We start from the raw sequence: 27,640 nt of genomic DNA on the forward strand, positions 1-27,640 counted from the left end.
CTTATTACATTCAGCTTGTTGTGCCCCCCCCCCCCCCCCCCCAAAAAAAAAAAGGGGGGGGGGGGGGGCAACAGGAGAAAATCGAAGAAATTAGGATATGCTTGTGAGAAGCAGATAATTCTTCCCAAACCATCACACTAGTGGAAACAGTAATTCATGACATGACAAACTAAGAGTCTTGTCATCTTATAATCTAAAGGAGGTGTTTCTAACTTTTTCCTCTCCTATGAAAAGAGAACAGGGACCCATTTTGTGAGATTTGTTTAATAATTCAGCACGGCCTTAAACCAATTCACTTCAAGTACCCAGATGGTATTTTTATTAGAGCAAATGCTCGATACTTGAGAGGAATAATTTACTTCCGTTCCAAAACTGGCAGGGTACCTTCGAGCCACACGGAATTTACTAAATGGAGAATCAGTCGGGCCTCTTCTTTAGGGGACCAATTCAGCAAAACAATAATTTCATGAATATCATTGGGTTTGAGCCGCAGAGACAGATGGGTTTGGGTGGCTGGTCTTTGGAGGTCTGCGTGTTCGAAAGGCACAGCAATGAGACAGTACGAGCGTAAAGAGAGATTAGATATGTCAGACAGAAAGAATCATACTACCTTGGATATTTGATGTCCTGTTCAAAGATAAAATGGGCTGTGCATCACCTTCTCCTAACTTCTGAATGTAGCTTGTGAGAGTCATTTTCACTTGCACACTGGTTACACTCTGACATTTTGTGTAACTCAAACCAGTTTTTCTCTTTTTAACTGTGCTTCCCTGTCAGCAGCTGCTCCCATGTGAGGAAATGACAGTGACTGATATGAAGATGTGAGCTGTGTTCGTTATTAGTCACTGTTTATTGTACAAGGTGTGAGTATTAAATCCTTGTCGAACAGATCCTCTGCCAAGTTTTCCAGGGTGTAATAAAAGCAAAAGCACCACGATGCCCTGAAGACAGATGAGTGGTGTCTATTTCTGATATCTCTGACCTTAAAAAAAATCCCACCCTCTGGACAGACACCCACTGAGCTATAGTCAAGTAGACTAGGTCTTAATTATCAGCCTCTAGCAGTTTGTTTTGAAGATACAGTTTAAAGGACAGAAACAGATAAAAACAGTTTTATTTTTTTATTTTTTTAAGGATATAGTGCTGAAAATAAAGTAATAAAGTGAATGGCAGTTACGGGGAAGACACTGGGCTGTGCTGATTGGCACTGCAATACTGTCCTATTCCTTTTGATGCGATTAAATTGTCATGGCCTCTCACATATGGAAATTGAGGGACTGATCTGAGGCTTCAGAAATGTCAACATAATTAAATTGTGAGTTAAAGACACAGTGCACACTTTCCCCAGGTTATATGGTGAAACTACTCGTGCAGCACATTCCCATCATTTTTAGTTTTCAATTGTTAATCTTGAATGGCCCAGTATCAGAATTTAGCTACACAGACATTTAATCCTGGATTGCATCCTGTTATTCTAGCCAGAATAACCTATAACCCTCACTCACTAGGGTAATCAGTGAAATTGTTTTTAAAACATTTGGAGACTGAATAATGGAAATGATTTGACAAAGTGGACATTAGACTTTCATTTGAACCTCATCTTCACCATCAAAGTCTTATCATAGCAGCTTTAACAAAAAGCTAAAAACTCAGTAGCTCTCGCCTTACTTATACCGTGGATCGGGGCCAGAGAGGGGAACTGGGGTGTGAAATAGACTCCAGTTAGCTGATGGACACATGAAAGGACTCGGATGGTTGGTTGTCGCTCACACCCCCAGACCCGCCTTTGCTTCATCTGAAGTCAAAATATGAATCTAAATAGCCTGGAAAATGCATTTTCTACCAATAGATCCCAGAAGTGTAGCCTGCGGGGCATCATCACAGGGAGTCATTTGGAGCTGCAGACGGTGCACGCTGCCATGCTCGCTCCACCGTGCGGTGGGAGGGGTTATAGTGACGCTGTCATCCAATGGGCACCGGCTTCCTCTGGACTGAGCGCAGCATCTCTGTCTCAGCGGCACTTTTGCGCCAGACAAGTAGGGACGGTCTCTCACTCAGCACCCGAGAAGAAGAAGCAGGGCTCCGGGAATTACTGAGGTGTATTTTTTTTTTTGGCAAACAACACTCTTTTTCCCTTTTTCCTAACACGCGGTTTTGCAAAGATGAACGTTGGCTGCGTCATCCTGGCGTGTACCTTACTTGTGGGCTCATCCTCGGTAAGATGAGTTAATTTCTGCTTGTCTTTTCGGCTAACACTACAGTGGAAGTGCTGCACTGCTGTAGAGCTTTACTTTGGCTTTGCAGCGCGCTGCAGAAGCCCTCGAAAGTGGCTGTTAGAAGCTTACTTTCGTATGGAATGTAATCGAGCTCAGTGGGGCGACGTTTGCGGTCGAGAATATTTTTGTCAAAGTGTGGCTAAGAAAGTCACGGACAACTCTGTTCATTAGCATCCTGCATTAGCAACTGCAGTGCGTTATTGCAGTGGACAGAGGTGTGTGGAGGGGCTCATCGCTCTGCAGGCTGCGAGCAACTTCGTTTACGCACGTTTACGCACTGTCATTTTTTAATGTCTCACTTGACGACTCGGTTTCTTGGTTTAGTGCTTATTTATGGAGAGCGAGCGGAAGGAGAAATGGGTGATTATGCACAAGTTAGATTACTTAATTTGCAAGCCTCGACATTTAATCCACTACTGTTCCGGTAAATTCACCACATGCGCCGATGAGCCATAACATTAACACCACCTGCTGGGTTTAAATCTTGTGGCGCACAGGCATCTGTATGAGCGCTGACTGGTCTGCGCGTCCACAAAGCCCACTCCGCAAGCTGCCGTGCACTGGGAGTCGGTCATGTCCAGCATGAAATTGTTCCCACGCTGACCTCTGGCCACCGCAACCTTAAAACCACCAGGTGGTGTCAATGTTGTGGCTCTTCGGTGTGTGTGTAATAGTAGCTGAGCTTTGCTTTGTGGGGAAATAGTACGTTGTGTATATTATGAAACAAAATGGAATAGATTTTCTGGAAAAAGAAAAATAATGAATGGGCTCCCTTCCTGTGTGTGTTGTGAAGAGTGAAAAACCTGCTGACTACTACACTTATACATCAACTGTACTTAAATACAGTTGTCTTTTCTTCGTTTTTCACACATGGACAAACACTGCACACAGGAGGCTGTTGCATGTTTAGGTCATACACCTACTGTACCAGACATCATGCTTATTATGATTGTCACTTGTGGATATAATCATGTCTGTCATCTTTACTTTATTGTCACCACATGGTGATCACAGCATAATAATCACATTGGTAAAATAATATATCCACTCTTTGTAAAGTATGTCAGTGTCTCTCTTGAGACCTGATGTTTTACTACATACAGTATTCTGAGCAGGTGTCTGAAGCCCCACATCTGGATTTCCATACGATGTGGGTCCAAGTGTAACATGCTCTAATTTGGAGCAATGCTCACTGTAGCCAAGGAGACTGTGAGGCTCGGCGTCAGTCTGAAAAGGCTGTGAGATCAGCCTGTGACCCCGTGGCCACCAGTCAATTTGCCAGTCCTTAACGGGCTGTCTTGTTTTATTCCTCAGGGAAGTAAGGCAGGCCAGCCCCTCAAACCTCCATGTAGACCAGGTTTCTCCCAGAACTTCTACACAGTCATAGTCTCGAGAGACATACTGCACGGCCAGAGCATTCTCAAAGGTAAGTCTCCCGCTGCTGATAGTCATTTATTGACTGATGATATTTTCTCTGCCCAGATGTGTCCCCAATCTCATATTGTGATTGAGTGAGTAATTGTGTGTATGTGTGTGTTTGACGGCGTGTGGGTGGGTGGGTGGAGACATATATTACAGTGCGTGACTCGCCATCATTCCCAGAGAAGTTAAGAGCAGACTCTGCCTGTGGCTGTGCAACATAAGCAGCTCAACCTGAGCTCATATATTCAAGCAGAGGGACCCAGTTGTGATGGAGCTTGGGTTGAGGGGGGAAAAAAAAATCTTGCGACATGATTGAACATTATGTGACAGCAGGTGTGTGATGTGTTCTGCTGAAGAGTTGTCATTTGATACAGAGTTTCATTGATGAATGAACACCTAGATTACACTGATTTCAGGAAATGAACAATACATTTATTTTTTTGATTGACTGAGCGTCAGGCTGACAGAGAAGACTAGTTTAGGTAGTCTGGTCCCTATTTTGCATGTTTACAACTGGAAGCCCCGAACTTTTATTTTATTCCCCGTGTTTATTGTAATACATTTTCCAGCCCTTTTATTCTTTCTGTTTTTCAGAGGAATTCAATTCTATTTTCATTCGCTCCATTTCTTTTCAGTGCAGGCAGTGTACTGAATCTGCTGCGTGGTTCATCTTCTGCCATGTGAAATTATGCTCTCTTTGCGTGTGTGTGTGCTTTTCTATTTGCTGGTGAATGTTTGCCATTATGGAGTAAAAAAAAATCCCTTTCAGCCACATCACAGCATCCCAATTTGCATAATTGACAGATGAACAAAACCTTTGACTATTGATATGCTTCTGTAACATAGAAAACATATCCAAAGCTTTAACTCTTCGGAGTCCACGATCACACTGGCACCGGCAAATCACATGACTGGTTCCATAGTCAACATCTTTTATGTAGAATATCAAAGTAAAAAAAGTTTTCAAAGACAGCCTAATACCCCTAAGGGTTAAAGCTTACAACTACAAGATGAATAAATTACCCCTAAGATGAAGACGGTGTACTTGTGCATTTTTTATAGGCTTTTGCTATAACAAATGAGGAACTTGATTTGGCTTATTTGGGCATATTGCTTTCGTCGTTACAGATTTTCTTCCACTTCCCATAACTCAACACTGTAACTCACACTTGCTAGCAACAGCTCAACAATGAGTTTAGCTCTCCCCTGACACTTTGCTCTTGTAGCCAGATATTTGTCTATTCTTACGTGAAACGCTGTTTGCCAAGAGGAAATTGCATTCTCGTTGTAACAGCTGTTTGATAATTTTCCAGCTTCAAGCTAAAACTGTTGAATTATTGTGGAGGTTATTTTGTTATTTCGGAGGCTGACAAGGACAGTGCAGCCAGTCAGTGGGGTGCAAGTTTGCCTGAAGGGTCTCGAAGCTCAAGGTTTCTGTCTGGTTGGAAATGGGCTGAGGCGTCCTTACTGACCTACACAACAACAGAGGGTGATGTGTCTAGACAGATAACGTACGCTCTCCCCTCTATTTGTGTGTTAATGTGCACGTGTGTCTCAGGGGGATGTTGGCGCACACACACACGTGCCATGTCCTGGTGTGCATAAAGGTTACATCAAAGCCTAAATGCATCAATTTGATTTAGCTTATGTGCTATATTAGCCCCAGCTTTGATCTCATATTTGCTCCAAGTCTTTTTCCTTCCTTCTGCTCATCTGTTTGTTCTGTGTGAAAATCAATCAAGAGAGCCGCACTGTTCTCCCAGCTGACCATTCATAGGGATATAGGCTGCAGAGCTTAAGTCCTCATGTAATGATTAATGTGCAGCGGCTGGCCGTATTGAAGCCCTGTTTTTTCTATAGTGGGAAACAAAGTGGAAGGAAGCCTTTTAATATTATTGCTACAATATGTATAACCTAAAACCGTCACTTTCCAAGAAAATGAATGGCTCGGGGATGGGATGAGGAAGGGTCTAGGATGCTCCAGAGCTAGGTGGGGAGCTGCTGGACCACAATGGGCTGTGGTTGTTGTCTCCCAGGAGAGATGGACAGTGAGCGATGGAGGAAGGCCCAAAGAGCCATGGCCCAGCAGGTGCAGTGTGAACCAGGCTCCTGTTTCCAGTGACTGAACAATGTGTGGACTGCAGCTCTTTTCGTGCTGATGGAGAAGGGGGAGTTGTTTTTCTTGTCTTTTGTAGTTTGGTAGCCGAGTGGGTAGTTTAGGAGTACATAACATCTTTAATATCAACTCGCCAATCTGAGTTTGCTGAATGTGTTAAAATATTTTCCTCGGTAGAATAATAGTATGCTCCTAATTTTCATGCTGTGTGTTGGAGTTTTGCATCACTGTGTACATACCCACTGCCACATCACACTTTCCATTTCACAAGGCACATTGTGGTACTTATATGTTTGACTGTGTTACCATCACATACCTGTCTCTACTGGTGATCAGAGGCCACTTTGTTACGTTCAATATTGACTAAAAAACAATGGTATAAATCTCTAACTTTGCTTCTTTACTGTATTTTCTGCTGTAGGTAAAGTGAAGTGTCCGGTTGAGATTTTAAAGGTCATTTTTGAATCGCAGTTCTTTTTTCAGTACCCCCTTTTGGTGATTTTTTTTTTTATTTTTTTTGCTTGCTTTACACGTTGAAAAGGCTGTTAGGGCTTTGCGTTTGACCATAAAAGACCTTTGTTTAACCAACTCACAAATCTCAGCGCTGCTGCTAAGTTGTGCTGAATAAATCATCCCATGCTCCCATGGAGATGTTTGTACGAGAGCTGGGTCAGGATTGGAGGGGGAGGTTGTGGCATACAGGCAGTTGGGCCTTGAGTCGTGGTCCGTGCAGTTTCCTGCTATGACCACATAAGCTATGAAAAGAAATATTCCAGTGATTGCACATCGCTGAGTAAACAGACACCTTGGAACACAGACAAGAGGATGTGGCTGCAGCACAAAAGAAATTGATTTGAAAAACAGTTCAGTCGGGATAGTGTCTCTTTAAGTCTGTCAATGCATATTTGAAAAGACGTCAGTGATGAGTTTCACCCTTTGCCCCTCGTCGGTCCTGAAAGACGGTGAACAACACAGCTCTGTGTGATTTTAGACGCCTGTCTGACTGCATATTTCGTGTATGTCACCAAATTCTGTGAGAAGGAAAATGACATTGATGGATTTACAAGATGGGAGAAACCTTGTTTTTGGAAAAAAATCAATTTCGGTTTTTCAATGGAGGCTTTTAGAAATGCAGCAGAGGGCCACTTTTTGTGGCCAAATTAGATTTAAAAACAATGATAACAACTTAATGTTTTCTGGCAGACGGCACCTCGCTCCTTAACGAAGTGTAGCATATGCGTTCATAATGCCGGTGTTTTCACCACCTTGATTCCACACTGGTCTTTGAGAGAGAACGGCTTTGTTTTCTTTTCCATCCCCTGCATTGTCTCTTGACTCTGAGGAGATGAACTTGCTGTGTGAAAAAATAATCCACAATTGAGCGACTCTTCCTGCTTCCTTCATCCCAGGGCTTTTATTTTAAAATGGGATCTATTTCAGTTATTTTATAACTGCTGCAGTGCATGCAGGGAAAAACACACAGGCACTGTATTTTCATCTGAAAGATTAACTCAAAGAGGATCATGCCTTCATCAGCTATATGCTTTGGGCATGGATTTCCTATTGTTTAAATTCGTCTCTAAAAGTTGCACATCCAAAATGACTTGTAACATGACCCCAATTAGACTACAGCAGGAAAGTCTGGCGAGGAGCCATATCTGCTTAGAAACAGCCAGCTCTGCGTTCTCTGCTGTGGAGAACTTCTGACTCCTAACCTACTATCCAAACTGACAGAGCTTTCATAAGTATGTCCAGACCCGAGAACTGAGGGGAGGGTGGGATTACATTTCCAGGCATTTGATAAGCAGGACGCCATTTTCCTCCTTCCTCACGAATGTCTCTCTTGTCCTCCAGAGAATCTTTCATCTCTCCAGCCAGGACCCGCAGTCTGTGGCGAGCTGATAGAATACAGGTACATAAGATGAGCCATATCATTTCTCTTTATCTCGCTCGCCTTCTTACCAAACCAAGCTATGCTCCTGTATCCCTCAAACTTACTACAACATGACATACATGCTGAGCCAAATCCAACAAGCAAGCCACCCAAGATTTAGTACATGCCACAGCGTAATGCTTTTCACCCTGCTTTGTAGTCATTTACTCGGTGGAGGTACACGTACAGTAGTAAGTAAAAAAAACAGGTTTTGATAGATGTGAAACCGGCTGTGGCAGAAATATTATTGCTTCTTGTCAGGGCTTCCTTGTGAATTGTATTAGTTCTTATTTTATTAGTGCCTTGATCTCCACTGAACTCCTCTCACTGTGGACTGGCTTTTCTCTGACTGTAGGTTGCTGGGTCATGGCATGCACTCTTATGGAGTTTCATCGCAACACAGATGGTTTCATTGCATTCCCATCGAAAGACAGGCGTGATTCACCTCCTTGCCTTTTAGATGGTGAGAAGCTGTCAGAGCGAACCCAAGCGCTGGAGTCTGCTGCTGAATTTTAAAAGTGCATGCTGTGCGTGTTCGTATTCTGCTGGGTGAATTTATGCAGCAGATCTACATTTCCTGACGGGATAGAGGTGAGCTAATTGTGCCCTAAATTCTGACCTTCAAAATGAGCTAAGCATGATATTATCAAATCTCGGATTTCATCTGCCAGAGCTGGAGGGTGTGGGTTAAATCATGGAGTGATTATAAGAAAAAAAGGAGAAACTAGGCACTTCTGATGGTGTTAGCCAAAAAAGAGAGTCCTTGGCAAGGGATTAACGGATAAGAAAAATTACTGTTGGACAAGGAACTTGAGAGTTACTACTACATTTCAGGAGCCGAGACAAGGGCAAAAAAAGGCATGGAAGAGTGGTGTTTTTTTTCCTCTAATGTCTTACAAACTGTCTGCAAAATAAGTCCAATTCTCCTGTATTTACATACTGTACAAAGGAAATTAGCAGAAAGCCGTTTTTTTTGTAGAACAATGCAACTCTCATGACCTTGTAATCTATGAATAGCATTTGCATTTGTTATCAAACTTTCTCACAATCGATCAGTATTAGGGCTTTGCATCACAGTGCACTTAAACGATCGGTGGCCTTGATTATGACTCTATTGGGTTTTTTTTTTTGTGTGTGTGTAGCAGAGCAGAAATGAACCATTTTCCCACTAGGAGACCTCTTTTTCACCTTTTAGCAAGTGTAACCCAGCAGCTACCAGTTCATTACTAAGGGTTTTGCCCCCTTATTGAGACTCACAGGCTTTATGTGCATCTGCATACAAATCAGGTGTTCAGGAGTGAAGTTGTGTTATTTCAGGTAAAATTATTCACTGCCTTGTTTATTTGTATTGCCGTGACAAACCACCCTTCGTTGTCATTATTGGTAGATAAATAATCATCAATAAATGGAAAAATCTGAATGTGGTCTAACTACAGGAACTCTGCAAAAGAAGCTGAAAAGAGAGTTTATTGCCAACTACGCCAGTCTGAAATAATGTGGAAAAACTCAGTTTGAACCAATTTTCCATTTCTGTTATCATCATTCTGAAATTGGGGCTTTTCAAAGCTATGATTGGCTTTACGTCATGTCAGGCTTTCTTCTTCTTCCAAGAAATAAAACACACTGGGAAATAAAAAGCACACATTCACATACTCTACAAATATGTGTCTGCTATCCATTTGCAGTAACACTGGTTTTTACCATCTAGTTTCTTTAATCTCTATCAATCCCAGTCTTACTTGATGTTCCAATTCGGGGCATTACTCTGGAGTGGATCATAGTCAGAGGAGAGTATTCTCATGGTTCTCACTTCCATTCAGTCCTCCTCGTGCACACCAAAGAGGTGGGACAAGGAGGTGATTTGGAGACTAAGAGCAGGAGAAGATGAAGGTAGAACAACTAGATCACACATTTGAAGCCATTTCTGAGCATCATCCTTTCAAACCAGTTTCCTGTGCACTTGTAAAGCACACTGTGACATTTTCACAGCCGTCAGCATGTCAGACTGATGTTTATTTTAGCAGGGTAACGGTGTGACTACACCAGACTTAGTTTTTCCCGTACGTCCACAAATAGGAATATTTTTCTGTGTTTACCGACTGATGAGCTATTAGAATCTCCACCTACTATGCCTTAGCTGCCCTCTCGCTCAGCCGTATCTCCCTGTTTTTCTCCCCACCCCCATTCGTTCGCGAGTCAGGTGCACCACATGACATATAGCTTCTCACTTTATTGATGAAATATGGCCAAGAGGTTTGACCTTGTGCTGCCACTTGACCTCACATGTTCTCCGACACGCATATCCTCCGTCGGCAGCACTGGAGGAGATGAAAAACATGGCCCCATCAAAATGATTTAAGTTTGGCTTGGCTCAACACATAGATCTATCTAAGCTGCTGCTAAATGCATCTCCAGAGGGCCACTCTGTATTGTAGTGTACAGCTATTTTCTGAAGCCACGGGGCTTTTGCTATTCTGTCGCCTTAATTAAAAGGCTGCACTGTCAGGCTGCCTTTGTTCTACAAACTCTAATATCAAAAAGGTCCCTTGCTGGAGAGGGGCTTGTGCTCTACTTTGTCCTTTGGATTAATACAGCCTGGAATCTATGTTTGATCAGGGTGCCTGCATGCTCTTGTTTTAACCATATTCTCTGGTTCATTTTTTGTTTAATTCATAAACACAGTTATTTATTTAAAAAGCAACACGGGATATTTTGTGCAATGTGTGTTTCTGTGCGTATGCGTTTTGTAGGCAGCACTCCATCCAGAGGGTGATTATCTTAAATGGAGAAATTAAAGGATTACAAACCAGCCCAGTAATCCAGCTGTCAATCTCATGGCTCATTAGTAAGCAAAGCAGAGGGATAAGGCAGAGATAGATATACAGCACACTGAGAGAGAGAGAGAGGCATACCTGTATGTAGCTGTAAAGATGTTAACATGTCAATCAAACTGAAAGGAAGGCTTTGTGTATTCCTATATTAATTAACCACTTTTATTAGTAAAACCGAGGCAGTGATTTTACCTTAACAGCTGAGATGAAAGGCCTCATACTTGAATATTTTCAGTGAGATTTAACTGAAAAATTCAATTTGCCACCGACTGTTATGTACTATGTATGTGTGTGTTGAAAGTCAGCTCCATGATTACAATCTGGCTGTATTAAAATATATATAAATAAATAATGAGGGTCATGCTACTCAACTGTTGTACATTAAAGTGCATTAGCTTGTGCACTGGAGTGTGACTCTGTACATTAGGATCCACCCTAGATTCACGTAGCTTTTCGTATGCCAAGTTGTTAACGGAGTTAATTTGGGGATTGTTCCACAGTTGCTGCTATTCGCAGCTTAAAATAGCAAATGAATGAGTGCAACTACAGTGACGTACACAGCAAAACAATAACTGTGTGTGTGCTGCAGATTAGCCTTGGAGTTGAAAGATATATAGCATCTCTCCCGTTTTTAACAGGTTCTGAGGCAGATAAAAGAAACAGTTGGGAAAACATAGCATCGTAAAAGGAAATGGAAACACAAATCCTGACTCCATCATGTGGAAACAAAGTAGGGAAATTACATCTCCAATGGTGGTGATGCTGTTTTGGATTTGATTGTATCAATTTGCTGTCTATTCTGGTCTAAAAAGCAGATGCTTTCCAGGCTTGTACTGCAACTGTGGATACCCGCTACTGGGATCTATTCCTTGTGATGCACATATCATCTAATCATCATTTTTTTTCATTATTTTTTTTTTTTTCATAAACATTCAGGACCATTACCTCAACCATTAAGTTGTCTCTGTTGGCACCTGCATTTGTTTTCATCCTTGAAACTTTCCGATTAACATTTAGAGGAGACCGTCTATTTAAATTTTTTAGTCATGGTATAGACTAGGTTTCTGGTGATTCAGCTGAATTCCTGGTACCTTTTACCTCTTCAGCAACGACTTGCTTGCTTTGTCAAAAACCACCATTGTTGCTACAGTGGTGTAAATTCGATTGTACTTTCTGCGCACACACAGTTTGAAAGAGCTCATTCTGGCCAGGATTCAGGTGGCTGATTTGGAAATCACAACACAGAAGCATGCTCCGTCCTGTTGTGATGCAGATTTGTCTGTGGGAGGCCGACAAATCTGCAAATATGCTTTGCTGACCAGAATAAACACAAGATATTCCACTGTAGACTTGTATTGCAGCTTAATCCATTCTGTTTCCTGTTTTCATCAGCGGCTCGAATGTCAGTAAAGAATTGAATTTTGTTATGTTTTTATTGCCTGCTTCGCTTTGTTTTCATGAACACGTCTGTCGCTGCATGTCTGTTTCTCTCTCTTTTCAACCTGGAGGGAGCTCATCATGGTATCTTCACCTCCCTTATGAAAAGACACCAAACAAAGCACGCTTTACTTGTCTGACTTATATTTAGACCTGCACTCAGACAAGAGCAGGTCACACACGCACACTGACGCACACGTTAACACTTGCTGTAGAGGTTAATTCATTGCACCAGAGGCCCCTGTAGGTATCTGCACAAATGTTAAATGTGTCATTAAACTATTAGCTTTGACCTCCAGATGGGTTCCTTCTACATTTTAATAATGCACCTGCAGACCTGTATGTTTTCATCCTCTGCTGAAGAACAGGAATGCGCTTAAACTGTCAGGAAAAATAGATTTCTAAATTTCTAAACCTTCTAGTTTGTGCCTTTTTTATTTTTATTGCTTACTCACTTCTTGACATGTTTTGTGTGTTAAGTGGATTGAGACGCGCACACACTCCCCGTGAGAAGATTATAGCCATCGGCTATCAACAGACATGAACAGACAGAAAATGTCCCTGTCGCACGCAAAAGTGTCTTTAATGTATCTGCACAACACGAAGATTTTTTTTTTTTTTAAACATGCTTAAGGTTAACATTTGATCTTTTAGTCTTTATTTAGCAAAAGACTGGTAATTTGTACATGTACAGAGCAAAATCTGTGGTTTAGAATCCGCTTTTCTGAAATGCGGGAGCAAATCTGTAGACCCGTCCTCTTTGCTGCCAACGTGCAATGCAGACACACACTGGTAGCATCGATCACAGCTTCAGAAGAATCACAGTTTTCTTCTCCCACACTCTCTCTCTCTCTGTGCCTCTCCTCCCCCCTCGTTCTCTTTCTCTTGTCTTCTTTTTCTCTGTAGCCTTGTATAGGTTTTCAGATAAAAATAATAGCTCTGAGAACCAAGAGAGAGGAGAGGCATAGAGGAGGAAGGGTGTTGGTGACAGTGTTGCACCACAACCCAGAAGTAAGACAATAAGAGGCAGTCTGACTAACTGTAGCCTCTGGGAATAGAAGGCTTCTTATTGCCATAAACAGCAGTTTAGCCTGGGTAAAAGAAAAACGGATGCTGCCATATTACTGTGTCATGACTACAGCCACCACAGGGCTGTGGCAAAGTGAAAGATGGCTGCTCTATCCAGGCACCTATTTAAAAGTGGCATCAGATTTATAGCAGTGAAAACCAATATAACATCAAGGCTAATCCAAATTATGACACATCAGAGCTGCCACAGATAAATGAAAGATGTACTCTAGTTCTGTGGTTTGGCACTCATTTATTTTTGGGCCTGATTTTTTTTTATTTTATTTTTTATTTTTTTTGTTACAAGCCGAGAGATTGTTGTGCTGATGAAATTTGCATACAATAGCCAACATCTGTGGTTAAGCTTGTAGCCTTTTGATTTGCAGCCCACAAGTTGCTGACTGAACATGCTATAGTCATGTCTAATGTGCCCATGCCCAGCAGGTCCAGAGGCCTACAGCACATAACTCACCTGTCGTGAATAAACATCCATCATCTGTAGATATCTGGCGGGTTTCCTGATATCATGTGGTGATTCACAGCTTGATTTGCATTTGTGTTATACTTTTCCAAGATTATATTAAACTATTGAAATACCATGCGATACTTTGACCACAGCGATGGTCTTGCTTGTTATTTTTAAATAGCTTTTCATGCTTGGGTCAGGTTCAGGGCCTGCAAAGCTCATTATTATAGCGCCAGGGTGGATGTTGGCAACAATACAAGACCTTCTTCCACTTTCAGGCCCTGCAGCGGATTTGATCAAATGTGAGGAGGAGTTGGAAGTAGGCTTGAATATCAGTGCAGTCGTATGAGTGATCAACACAGCAAGCTGCATAACAATTTACACAGAACAGTAAACAATGGACTTATTGTACATTTGCAAATGCACTGACCTTCAGATGTTCGGGGAGTTCGGAGATCATTTCCGTGGCAGTCTAGTAATATAGGGACGTCGAGGATGTCTCTACTAGAGAAACGTACATCTGTCAGCTGCTATCCTCTGAGCTCATGGTTACTCCAGATAGCTTTGTAGCAGGCCTGTTAGCTCTAACACCAACTTGGCCTTGACATGAACTTTCCTGCATAGTGAGATTTGTTGCCTGGTTTTGTTTTGTTAACTTTGGGACATTTTGTTGCAACATGGTTAAAACCGACATCTGCACTCAGTGCTCCACCTGTTGAATGCCACTTTTGGTGTCTTTGGGTGTCTTTGCAGTTTTGTGTGTCTGATGAAGCCAATTGTGAAACCACCTTCATAATTTATTGAACAGACTTTGCACTGTATTTTTCACATTCATCTTCATCTTTGTCACACCAGTAAAGTGTACTTTGCCATTTTACCACAAAAGTAATTACAAGAAACGGTATAAGGCTGAAATGTTTCGCCACTTTCATTAATGTAGCAACTGCTTCAGTATTTTAATCAGTTGTGTTGTTATTAACGCAGTTTGAAGTGGGCAGCTTGGTTTTAGTAATTCTAATGCTGTTGTACAATATTCTCATAATCATTACACACACACACACACACACACACACACACACACACACACACATCCAGTTTCCATGTTTAATATGCAGGAGACATATCCACTTGTCACATTTTAACTGTTAGAACAGCATCCAAAAAAAAAAGGATACAATTAAGAGGGACCACATGGAATCTGCCACAAAACCCACACATGCGCGTGCAAATAAAAACACACATGCGCCTGCACACAGAAACACACATGCACAAAGAGGGACACAAGATCATTTTATTTGCTGGTGTAATTCTATCAAGCAAAGACATCATCAAGAATGGGTCACACATGAAACAGTTGCCTTAAGGGTCCGGCCCTCTCCTCCTTTTTTTTATTTTTTTATTATTTTTTTTTCCACTTTTACTGTCATTCTCTTCTCACTCTCTGTGCTTTCCTGTCTCCTTTCTGTTTTGAGTTTCACCCTTTCTTCCCCTCTGAAGACTTTTGGATCTAATTTGCAGTCCTTCCTGTGCCTGCATTGCCATCTCTCTCTCAGCTTCATTGTATTCACCAGCCTGAAGCTCTGTGTGAACTTCTCTTCACACTTTGGAGATTGTATCTGTCGTTCCAGAAAGAAATGAAGGAAAGGGATCAGATGTGGACAGTGGATATCCTTTTCCCTTTTTTTTTTACAGAACATATGATACATGGAAACAACATATATGGAGCGCCCTGTGCCTGCATGCTCGAGTTTCCTCCCACTTTCAATAATCTTACAACACACCACCACAAGTCAGAAGCAGGGCCCTTGCAGGCTGCATTCTAAATACTCTCAAGGCTGGAGGCAAAGCAACATGAATTTAAATGAATTATTAAAGAGGATTATTTATTTACTTCCTCTGCACCCTGAACCACCTAACTGGCAAATCTACATAGCAATTTTTTCGAACCTGTGGCACATTTGTATGCATAATTTACACTCAGGGCTGAATATTTTCTTTAGGATGTCGAGTTTAGTCTATTCTCTGTTCACCTTTGGGAATCACCCCTGTGGACTTTGCAGTACTGTAATGCTAATGGACTTTGATTGCACATTGCACTGCACTTATCTTCATGAAGAGATTGATATTGAAATATCAGTTAGCATCATTTTCTCCATGGCCATCATATGGCGCCTCCAAATGTTGGTTTGTTTTAGATTGATGCCGTTGTGTGAATCGAGTGGTATTGTTCCGATTGGTGAATGTGTGCCAGAATGTATCTCTCTCTCTGTGTGTGTGTCAGACTATGTTGGCTGTTGGAAAAAGAGATGAATAAGCGAGCAGAGGACTGGAACCCTGCCAGCCTAGTGAGACTCCGACGCACTGCAGATAAGCCAAACCTCCATCCATTCACGTGGAGCTTTTCGCGGTGGGGTGACTACATGCTCCCACTGTCGGTGTGTCTGTCGCAGTCTGTTAGTACAGTTGGACGTGTACTCTAATTGCATAGCAGCAGATACTGTGCCATCTTAAAAGGCATGATTAAATATCAATCTGAATCACATAAGCCCAACAACCTTGGTTTTATTATGAAAATAAAATGGAAAAATCTATCTCACCTATGTCATGTTAAACAGAATTATGTATTTATAAAACCTTGCCTTGGATCATTAATGGTACAGTGCACATCAGACATAAAAAACTGTCTGCGTATAACTGAAGCGCAGAGTGTCTGAGTCATGTGTAAATAGCATATGAAATGTGGCTCAAGCTACATGTCCATGCCATCCAGTGTGATGAACAACACGTGTGCATGTGTGTGGTTGGAGACATCAACCCTGTGCTATGGAGGATCCAGCAGGAGGGCAGTTAGACTGCAGCGGGATCCTCCTGATATTACTACCAAGGGTGCAGCGTGTGCCTGATAACTAAAAATGTAGTGTTTTGTGTCAGGCCTGAATCAGTTAATGAATGGACCCTTTAAGGCAAATAAATGTGCAGGAACCATGGTGATTCTCTGTGCCAGGCACAGGCACCTTGTCTTCTACCAAGATTTACAAGTATTGAGGAACTATTGTCAGTTTAAGTATAGAAGTGCTATTGAAACTGATTATGTACTGTAATGTAGTATGTATGTAAGTGAATAAACACATCAACCTTGTGGCTTTGCCAAAATCTTTAGCCTGACAGAATTTGATTTGAAAATGTTTATTCACATGCCGTATAGTACAGGAGTTAAATTGAGATGCAAATGCATGCAGGAGAAATAAGCTTACAGCAACGATAATAGTCTTTGGAATCGAACAGTCTTTCACCTGTCAAATTCTTGATCTGGAAGTCATATTCTGAATGCAAGATCAGAAGTCAAATGCGCTGTAAAAAGATATGCAAAATGCTGGGAAGAAGAAGACAAAAGTCAAGCACAAATTGCTTTCTTTTGGATGGGAACCCAGAAACCAAGTTTCCAAGGGAGCAAAAAGTCAAAGATCCCCTCCCACACAAAAGAAAAAGCAAACTTGTGTACAGCTGCAGCCGTACAAAAACACATGGCTGCCACCATGACAAAAAATTCTGCTCCTTTTCTCAATATAATGAGAGAATTTTCTGGTTATAATGAGATTTTTTTTTTTTTTTTGGTTTGTAACATGATAGTATATCTACCCATCTGCATTCTAACGAGCTAACCACAGTAATATATTTTTGTTTTATTATGACACACGGACACATTGATTTAATCACAAAGAAACTTTCCTCATTAAACTACAAATATGTATTTTAACTACATAAAAATGAAGTTAAAATAAGCTAAAGGTTGAGTCGATGTTATACTGTGGATGGGAAATTTAAAGGAACAAAAAAATAATAAACTATAATTTGAAGGCTTTGTACATAAACGAAGCATATCAGTAGCGTCAATAATGAAAAGTTTTCAAAAGGTCTGTTCCACAATACAACAATAATTGTCAGTAGAAGAATAAATTCTCAGACTGTCCTCTGCTCATGCACTGTGTTGAGGGGAGAGAATAAGTTTCACATGATTGTTCAGCTTCACACAGCGGGTGTAGAGCAGACCTCTGACCTCTCCCTTCCTCTGACCAGTCAGGCCAACAGCATGCGAGCCATCATCTCTTCTACACGTACAGTGTGAAGTAGACTGGAACCACACGAAGTAGTTTGATGTGTGAACTTGGTGCTGTATCTGACGGCACTGAACACAGGGGCTCGAGACCGGAAGGGGTCTCCTGGGGGGCCTCACCTCCGCACTACTCACTCCTAAATGTCTCAAGCGCTGGGGGAAGGTTAAGTGCTGACAAGCTTGTATAATGGCTTACTCAGGTTATGTTATTTTGGGGGGAAAGAGCTGTGCTGCGTTGTCATATGTAGTCTTGTAAATGCTGCTGAATCAAATCCAGCTGAGCTGAGCTGAGTGCTGCAGTGCTCAGGTTACATGGTCAACATAATCCACAGAGAATCGGTATTAGTCAGGCTGGCATGATGCCGATACGCTCTGACATAATAGAATATAAAGGATGTGTGAGGGAAGTTGCATTAAGTATCTCCCAGGGCTCCTCCCTTTCATCACATGGGCGTGCACTGCACCATCCACAGCAGGGTCTAAACAGAGGAGGCTGTGCTGATGACATGCTGTCGAGTGGAAACTGGGTGAAGAGCTGAGCTGAACTAAAGTGGGAAGACAGCAGGACTGTGTCTGCCTCTGCCCCAGTCTATCTCACTATCTTCTCTGTATACGTTCCTCTTTCTTCGTCTCTTCTGGATCATAATTTTTCTTCCTCCACTGCTCTTTGACATTTATTCCCCTCCTCATTATTCACCCTTCTCTCTGAATGCTCTTTGGTGTGGTCTCTTGTCAAGCTTGTGTTGAACCTTTCTGCAAAGCCTTTGCCTATTTTATTTGTTTTACTGAATCAAGGCCACAACCGTGAGCTCTGACAGGCCTCTCCATCATGCTCGGCCTAGTGATTGATGTCAGCTGGTCTTTGGGAGACTAAGGACTTACAAAACACACAAACGGTGCACAAACGGGATGCGTGTGAAACACCTTACGCACGATAAACGAGCAATAGCTAACATCAAGGTAAATGTTAAATGGTTAAAATGTTCATTTTCTAGTTTGTCTTATCTTGTGTTTGATTAGGATGAAGCCATTTCCAGCATGTTTCTTTTTCTTTAGATGCAAGGACTCACACTAAAAGCCCTTTTATTCACACTTATTTAGATTAGGCTCCTTCAGCCCATTAGCATAGATGCTGTGGCCCTTTGGCATGAGTTCCACGTCTGACATCCAACTCAATCATTTATGCTGGCCAGTGCCAGTGTCCATGTCCAGCACAGAAAGATGGCACATGAGCAGGGGGTGGCAGCCTGCTACTCAGATGGCCTCACTACATTTGTATAAATCAAGACAATTTAAAACGTATCCCATACAGCTACAAATTACATTATTAACTTTACACATTTCTCTGCATGGCTTTCTGTCTACATCAGGTGACATTGATTGATCAAGGTCTTTCAGTGTTAAAACAAAAGAGGAGCTTGGATTGTTGCATGTGTGAAATGGGATCCAAACTGCACTGCAGTCTGCTTCCATTTACACAGAAGGATCCACCGATAACAGATGATAACAGTGAGATCTCAGAAGGCGGCTTGAGTAAAACGGTCTGCTCATTCCACACATCACATTGACGTGTTAGGCTGCAATGACAAAGCATCCTATGAGAACTTTATTGATGTATATACAGTACAAGAGGCCTATGTCTCATGTGACACATTAGAGGGCAATGAGATGGAATAAGTGCTAAGGACAGGGAGGAAGACACAGCTAAAAGAAAACATCATCAGTGAACACTTATTATCAGGAATAAATCTTCGTCTCACTCTCTCTCTCTCCTCATTTCTCATTCTTTCCCTTCTTTTCTATCTGGTGTCTCACTTAGCTCTGTTTTCTGTCATTCAGGAAAGCTCATTGACCTTTTGCCCCATGCGTCATCACATGCCCTTAACAGTAGTTTACTTTACCTCCAACAAATGTAAAACTTCATCTGAACTTTGTTTCATGTATGAAAAAAAGGTTTAGATTGTACATGATCCAATTGTAGTGATTATTGCTGGTATACACAAGGTCTAATAGTGGCCAGTGTTTGGCCAGGAAGGGTTGAATCAGGGTGCTGCTGGGAATGAAATTCCAATTCTTTTCAGGGTGAAAGCCATCAGTAACTGAAACACTAAATCATTACTCCTTAATTGAATCAGAGTTGTACTATTTTTCCTGGTTATTTGCTAGAACAACAGAATCACTTCTCATCAATGTGGGCATGTCAGTGAGAGAGTTGGTTAGTGTGGAGGCGGGGGTGAGAAAGAGAAGGAAACAGGAAGGATGAGTGAGTAAGGTAATGAAATTCCCACGTGGCTTGTCCATCCCTGAGCCCGGCACATTAATGAATGAGCAGAACTCGCCTGTCACTCTGGAATTGGACCACGCACACAACAATAGTTTCTTCCCTGACGAGGCAGGGGCAGGAGGGCTTCAATTTGCTTCTTCTCTCCCACAGAGCTTGGCATTCAGTAGAGCGTTCCTTATTCAGCGAAAGCATCCGAGGCAAAATAAAACTAGTGCCATCTGCTCCATCTCCCCTTGCTTCCTGCCACAAAGCAGATGATTATCAACTGGAGCCTGCTCAGCTTCAGCGGAGCACTGGAGCATCTGAGCCAGCAACCGAAATATCAACTGTCTGAATTTGGAAACTTTTGACAAGTTGCGGTCTTTCTGTTGTACACTTAGATTCTCCGTAATGTGCTTGTTCTCTGAGCATTCAGATCCATTGACATTTTATGCAGAACAACACATTTCTGAAATACCATGCATAATTACATTTTATGTAACACTGTAAATGCAGGCTTCAATATTTTCCATTGTTAGCAGTAATGGGCTACATTGCTTCTAGTAGTCTGTGCTTTGCTATTTTGCCTTTCCCCAGCTATGTAAGCACATACGCACAGGATCAAATGACAGCTCGAAACAATAGAAGACACTAAAAATGTGAAACGATCCATTTTTAGACTATACATATTTGAATATGGTTTATATAGATAGCATCAGTCAGTGTTTACAAGCGCCATTGCAGACTGGTAACTGATGTATATGATTTCCTTCCTGAACAGCAGCAAAACCAGCTGTGTGTTTGTCTTTCTCTTTCTTAATGGCGATGCAGAACAGTTTTCATATATAAACCAAAAATTATACATAAATACAAGCCTGAGCAGTGCATTCACAAACGTTGGGTGCAACCGCTTTTATATTCAGTCCCGTCATCTGTGTGGACTAGGGCATGGGGGTTTAGATCCCAATGCTAGCTCGACATTGTGACGTCGGTCAGCCATCTGCATTGTCCATTGACCCAATCCTTCAAATTTGGCACAAACCTCTAGTTGGACCCACGGATTAACTGATTAGATTTAGGTGGATAAACGTCAAAGGTGAAGGTCTGTGTGAGCTTATGCCTGTCCGAATTTTATCAGTCCAATTCCATAGCACCGGATGGAAAGAAGCTCATTACATCACATACTGTATGTCCACTTAGACTCTTAAATGAAGTCCTTAGCATATGAGTCTGGACAGAGGTGCAACTTGTCAGGTTGGCAGAAACATGCAACCGACCAAAACCAACAATTTATGTACTTGCTGTGTCTGTCTAAAGCCTGGTATAGTTCTTCTGTTCAATGGGATTATTAAATGAGTTACATTTTTTGCAGTGCTTGACATTTGGGTAACAGCTAAGGAATTCTTTCTTTATCAAATAATCTGTTTGTCTGATTTTTTTTTTATGGATACAGTCTTAAAAAAAAGTATAATTTTCCAGCGCTTAATAAATCTACAGTATTTACCAAATCTATAGTATTTTTAGGTTTATCCTTTAGGCAGAGTAATCATTACATGTTTAATAAGCCTAGATCACCAGTGCTGTTGTCGTCATTGGAGTATTGATGTGTATGAATCTAATAATTGATTGTAGCAAATTCGTAAACCCCCCTTTCACTTTCTGGCTCTTACTTTTGGATAAAAGATCCCATGAAGTCTGGGAGATTCCTCAGTGTAGAGATCAAACGTAGCATCATGCACTGCAGCGTTCACTAGTGAAGCTTTCTTATTTAGATTGGTGGTATTTTTTTGGTTTAGACACGCTGTTTGAGTGTATGTCCTGTCTGTCATAGTACATACAATGTCCAGCCTATCACAAAATGGATTGTCAATAGAAAAGGCTCCCTCCCCTTCACCCTAATCCGATTTGCAGCCTATTTGTCTGCCTTATAAAAGCCTTTAAGTCCGCCGCTTGGCTAGTCTTTTTTTTTTTTTTTTTTTTTTTCCACATCTCAGATCTGGGAGACAGAGATGACACGAGGACAGAGAGAGAGAAAGTGGAGCAGAGATGAAGACATGGAGAGACAGAATGTAGCGCAGCCAGGCAGCCTCACCAGGCAAGAGACAAACCAGCATGCAGACAGGACGACGCACAGTTTACAGTCGCTCCACTGCTGCTGTTTCTCTCCTTGACTGGGGAGCTTAAACTGAATAGCTTAAACAATATTTTATCAAATTTATTTCACACATGCATTTCAAATAATAAATGAAAAACATGGCAGCAGACAAGGACATGGTAAACACACAGACTTAAACAAACATCGTACAGAGACGGGAAAGATTACCAACAAATCACATGACGGGATTTGACAGTAAATCAATTATCGGTGCCTTCATCTGTGTCACACAGGATTGTGCTATGATGTGAGCTGAAAGGATGCAAGGTCACAGGGATTAGAGCCCACAATGAGGAGCAGGAGGAACAATACGGCCACAAAAGAAAATGGACAAAGAATTTTTAGACGGGGGGAAAAAACCACACAAGACTCACTTGTGGACCATAAACAACATGCAGTCCCAACTGCAAAACACCTTAAAACCTGTTTATGTTATTACACCTCTGTGCCTCTACTGGTGGTTACGGCATGTGAAGGAGCCCAGGCTGAGCTCAGCAAGTTTCCAGCGCTCACTGGTTGTTGTATTAGGAGGATGGGGGAGAGAGTCAGAGGAAGCACTGTGCTGGAGCTGTCTGCTGCCACATATAAGCATTTGTAGTTACACCTGTGCACACACTTTAAATGCCTCACCAATTCGTGTGTGTGTGTGCGTGATGTATACAATAAAAACGTATGTGTATAGGCATGAGAAAGCTTTTCACTCACAGGTTTGATCCATAGTGCGACCTTAACTTGTATTTTTGAAGAAGTGCTGAACTAATGAGATTCCACCTGGTACAATGTGGGACTGGTCTGTTGAGTCAGAAGATCCCCAGGGAAAGGAAAGAGAGGAAGAATAGCAGAATTAAGATAATGGGGATGAGCAGGAAAATGAATTATTAGCTTAGGCATTACTCACCAGGGACGATGTTACTTTGAGATGGAAACCCTCTGCCTTTCCCTGCGCTCGACTGAGACAGCCAGCTACTTGTGTGAGAGAGAGCACGGTTAAGGAGTGGATGAAGTTGAGAGCACTTAATCAACACAGCCTTTAAAGAGGGACTACACTGATTTAGTGTTGCACTGCTGTCAAGTTAAAGGACATAAACCAGACACATTTCAAAAGGAATAGTCAAAACCTGTGCTGCGTTTCCTTTAAATTTTCCCCAAATTTTAGTCCCTAGATTGACCTACACATTCAAACATGTAGCTTGATGGCGTCTTTTAATTCTTATCTCACCTGGCCATCAGTGAGTCTTCATGATACGTGTAGGGAAGCTGAAATTCATGTGTGAAATCAAACGAGCCTTTCTGAAAAATAAGGCAGCAAATCAGAGGAAAGGATGTGAATAAAGGTGGTGATTTAGAAAGAAAGCAAATGAACAGGGGGGTACATAGGGAAACAAATAGTTTGAATGGGTCTATTGACTCAGTTTGCACCAATACAACCCTGCTACTGACTGACAGTGAATTCTTCCAGAAGCCTTTATGGTCAAAGGTGGATGAGTAATGACTAACCGGCACAATTAACAAATGGATAATGGCTCCCACCGCCCACCTTCCTCCTGATCTGATGGCTTTGCAAAGCAAAGCCTGATAATGACACAAGTTTCATTCAGGCCACAGTGGGAATTTCTTTCAGCTGTCTGGCATGATAATGACCGTTTGGCCAATTTTCTCTCTTTTATCAAGACTAAGCTCCTTTTTTGTCTGAGACTCAAAATGTCTCCTCAAGGTAAAAATGTCTCCTTGTGGGGTATAATTTAAGGTTATGTTCAAACTAAGCTCAGTGAATTTTAAAATGCATCTTTTCCTTTTCCTTCCGTGAGAGGAGGGCGTCTTTCATACCCCAGCAGTAAATGCACCTGAAATTTTTTAGTTATGAGGTTGATGGAGAATATAAACCTATTGCAAAGCGATCGCATACTTTATGTCTTCACAGCACCAGTCAGGAGCTATGTGGCGCAAATGTTTTCAAGAATGTGTGATAGTTCATTTTAATTGTCGTTGTCACCCTGTACGTGTGTTGTGTTGAAACCCAATATAAAGTAAGACCATGGTGAGCAGGAGGTGGCAGAAAGGAGGTTTAAGCTGTCGAAACTCAGTACAGTCACTGGACTGTCCGTTATACTTCATACCATGCAATGTAATACGCTGATTTGCTGTTTGCCAAAGCAGAGGAGTAATAAAAATTGACGTATTTCTTTTTCTGGTGTTTTTGTGAGTCTGTGTTAAGACATTTTCCAAAGTGGCCTGACTATTCGGTTGTGGTTAAACAGTTCTCACGTGTAAAGAAAGTTCTTGAGTTTATGAGGACTGCTGTGGGCTTGGCCCCAAACATCACTTGACAAGGTTCTTGTAGTTCGGGTCAGTGTTTTGTTACTACTTTAATATTTTTTATTTGTCTTGCTGAGAGCAAAGAAGATAATCGAGGACCAAAGCAACACCAGGGGCGTGGCGTGGGAACAAGGTTGGCAATTAAATGGGTCTGAACAGACTCAATACATGCCCTCCATATTACCAAGCAGCTCTGGGAGACAGCCACACTCATTGTTTAACCTTGCAGCAGCCTGCCTGTCAGAGTGAGGAGTACCAACTTTATACAGGGGATAAATAGAGAATTTGATAAAAGCAACAAGTGTGACCCTACTTTGACCCAGGGCATGTTTATCTTTCAGACTAATGGAAGAAGGTACCGAGAGGTGCCCCAGGCGGCCGGGGGAGACAGGGAGACGGCAAATAGGCAGAGAGGGGGATGAAGCAGGATCGCCACACAAAGCCCAGCATTATTTTAGTGCCCCCACCTCTCCTGTGGGAGACTTGGCTGAATGCGGCTCTCCAGGAGCACAAATCAGTCAAGGCCACAGTGCATAGCTATTCATTTATCTGAATAACAAGTGGAATGAGGCAGAGAACGAAGCAGATTCAGTGCAGGTGAGGACATAGTGTCTGTACATATTCTCAGATTAATACTCTGACAAGGAACGTTCAATAAATGACCTTAAGCTCTATAGTGAGCATGTGCCACTGCTGGGCCATCAGTCTAACCACTACTATTGGTTGTACTTAGACCAGTTGTGGGGTTATAAAGAGGCGTAGAGCTGTAATCCTGTTGGGGCTCTCTGGGATTTGATGTAAGAGCTTTCCACTGCACTCATCCTCTGCTGTAGATCCTGTTGATGTTGCAAATTGTTTTAGCCTCTTGGCTTGGCTTGTATCTCCCTGGCCTTCCTCACTTCCTACATAAAGCTGGCAGCAGCACAGGAGGAATTCCCTGGGCTTCCTTACACTGTGCTGCGATGTGGTGCATCTGAGTATTCACTTTTACCACGCACCTACTTGTGCTAATGTTAAAGATACACTGCATTCACACACTATGTGTTGTGCTCCCTTGTGCTCTCACTTGCATTGGACTCTGGTTTTGTAGTGTTTCTTTGAAAATCTCTTTCAAAGAATCCTGAAAGCAGCACTGGTTCCCAGTTCGATGTGCAGGTGAAAACTGCTCAATTATTCTCCTCTACTTCGCTCACATCAAAGACACAGTTTTAACTGTAAGTTCCAAGTTTTTTGTGCTCATGCATTTAAGCCACGGCTCGTAGAAACTTCTGTCAGCTGCTAGAGATCTCACACTGTTGCTGCACCACTCGGCCAGGCTACAGCCACTACCACAAGGCAGTAAACTTGCACAGAATCCTAGTGCAGCCCTGTGCCTGCTGCCTTCGGTGTGGACGGCTGTTAGTACATTGGCAGGGAACAAGCGCTTTAGCCCACCTAAGAACAGGTGATCCTTCACAGATGGAAGAGGCTGCACCCAAGGGACTTCACGCTCTATCGTTTGCATCTTTGGCTCATAAATCTTTTATAAAGGATGTCAGTTTTGCTTACACAGAGGGGAGGCAAGTGCCCCTCAGGACCGGAATGAAATACAGGTATGAAAGGCTTCTGCAAGCCTTATTTGGCTTGTGTGTGAGAAAGAGCAACTTCTTTTTTGTTGCACTTTGTGCAACTGTTCTCGCCCCTAATTTGCTGCATGTTCCCACTTAAATGTGCTTATTATGTGTTACAGCATATTTACCATACTAATAGTGGTGACCATTCAAATGCAAATGAGTAAAAGCTGTTTGGAATCTGTCCAAATCCCTCCTCGCATTACACAGGATTCCTGAATCACTTAGTTTGAATATGTATCCTGACCCGACTATTATACTTTGCTGGAGTAATTCTGTGGCACAAAAGCAACAGTGTGTGTGCATTATTCATTGTCAGTGACATGGTTAGATATGCATACCTTTAGCTGAAGACAAACAAACTGACAAAACGTATTCTCTTTAAGAGAAACACAATACACAGTAGCCACCCTCTTTCCTTCACTTCTTTGTCTCCCCCTCTGTTTTGTGTTTTTTCTCTGTCCTTCTTTAAACTAAGTGATGGCTCCTGGGCTGTCTGCTGCATTGTGGCTCTAACTGCTTATGACATCAGCACTGTTTTGCTTTGATCTAACCGTCTCTGGCAAATGGCTTTTTCTTAGTCACAGCAGTGAAATTTAACACATTAAATATGAAAACAGGTCTGCCAAGGAGTCCGATGCGCAAACACACACACACCAGCTTTTACTGTTATCAGCTTTCTTTATTCTGTCTGCACGACATTGCTGACAAGCAGTTGGCCTTTGTAACCTTTGCAGTTGTTTTGACTTGTCATTTATGTTGTACATGTCATGAATATTTCGGTCCACAACAGTGCGTGTGAGTGAGGCAGGGTTTGGCCTGTAGAGAATAATACAGATCAGTGTAGACAGCTGTTTCCTTGTTCAAAATGAAGTCCCACATCATACAAATAAGAGTCAGAATTTGAATACATGAGTTGGACTCCTCTAGATCTTCCTGTAAATGTCACTGTGCATTTATGCATGAAGAGAGCCGGCAGCTTCCCTTGATAATTTCCGCCACCCTGTAGTCATTGTTGCCATGTAATTGTATTGCAACTCACCTGTTTGCTGGGGGAGTGATACTGGCTCTGTAAATCGAATTATGTTGTTTATTCCACCACTAATGAGTGATTTAATGATATAAGTGTTCTGGGCTAATGCCAACCCGGGGCCATAAGAAAACAGTGTCCCACTCTGGCAGACTTGCCAGCCAAATGAACACCATTAATGCTTGTGTGCTGCATGAGTGGAGATGATGAACAGGAATTAATCACACTGTCTTTTCTTCCAGACTTTTGTTTGTTTCTCCAGTTTCTCCCTCTCACACACCCTCCTTGTCTTGACGTTCACTGCACTCATCTCAACCTCTCTGGCAGAATCTCCATCTCCCTGTTAGTTAGCTGGTCTGTCTGTCCGTACTAATCACTCCATCTATCTGTCCATCCATCAAATGTAGCTACTTTTTCCATGTAGTATTGTTGCTCCTGTAGTCAGGGATGGAGCTGGGAGATGAAAACACATCAGCTGTATTAGAGATGGACGGTAGTTACTTCACCAGGATATTACAAGCCTTAGGGTGCCTATGGTGTACAAATAAACTACCATCATATGAAGAGAAATGCCGTTTTTTATGATCATATTTCCTCAAGCTG

At 42.0% G+C, this 27,640-nt stretch overlaps 1 protein-coding gene across 3 annotated transcripts in view; it reads left to right on the top strand.

Annotated features, from left to right (window-relative positions):
* The first annotated feature begins 1,987 nt into the window (after positions 1-1,987).
* cdh4 (cadherin 4, type 1, R-cadherin (retinal)) overlaps positions 1,988-27,640 on the top strand; it is a 176,809-nt gene continuing 151,156 nt past the window's right edge. Inside the window, exons 1-2 of one of the 3 annotated variants that reach the window (XM_067505522.1) lie at positions 1,988-2,216; positions 3,591-3,702. In XM_067505522.1, coding sequence (XP_067361623.1) covers positions 2,163-2,216; positions 3,591-3,702 — 166 coding nt within the window. In that variant the 5' untranslated portion in view covers positions 1,988-2,162. Of the gene's footprint in view, positions 2,217-3,589; positions 3,703-27,640 lie in introns of those variants that run through there. The other 2 variants (XM_067505523.1, XM_067505524.1) reach the window with 2 other exon arrangements.

This window comes from Channa argus, chromosome 5 (genome assembly GCF_033026475.1).
Source record: "Channa argus isolate prfri chromosome 5, Channa argus male v1.0, whole genome shotgun sequence".
NCBI lineage: Eukaryota > Metazoa > Chordata > Actinopteri > Anabantiformes > Channidae > Channa > Channa argus.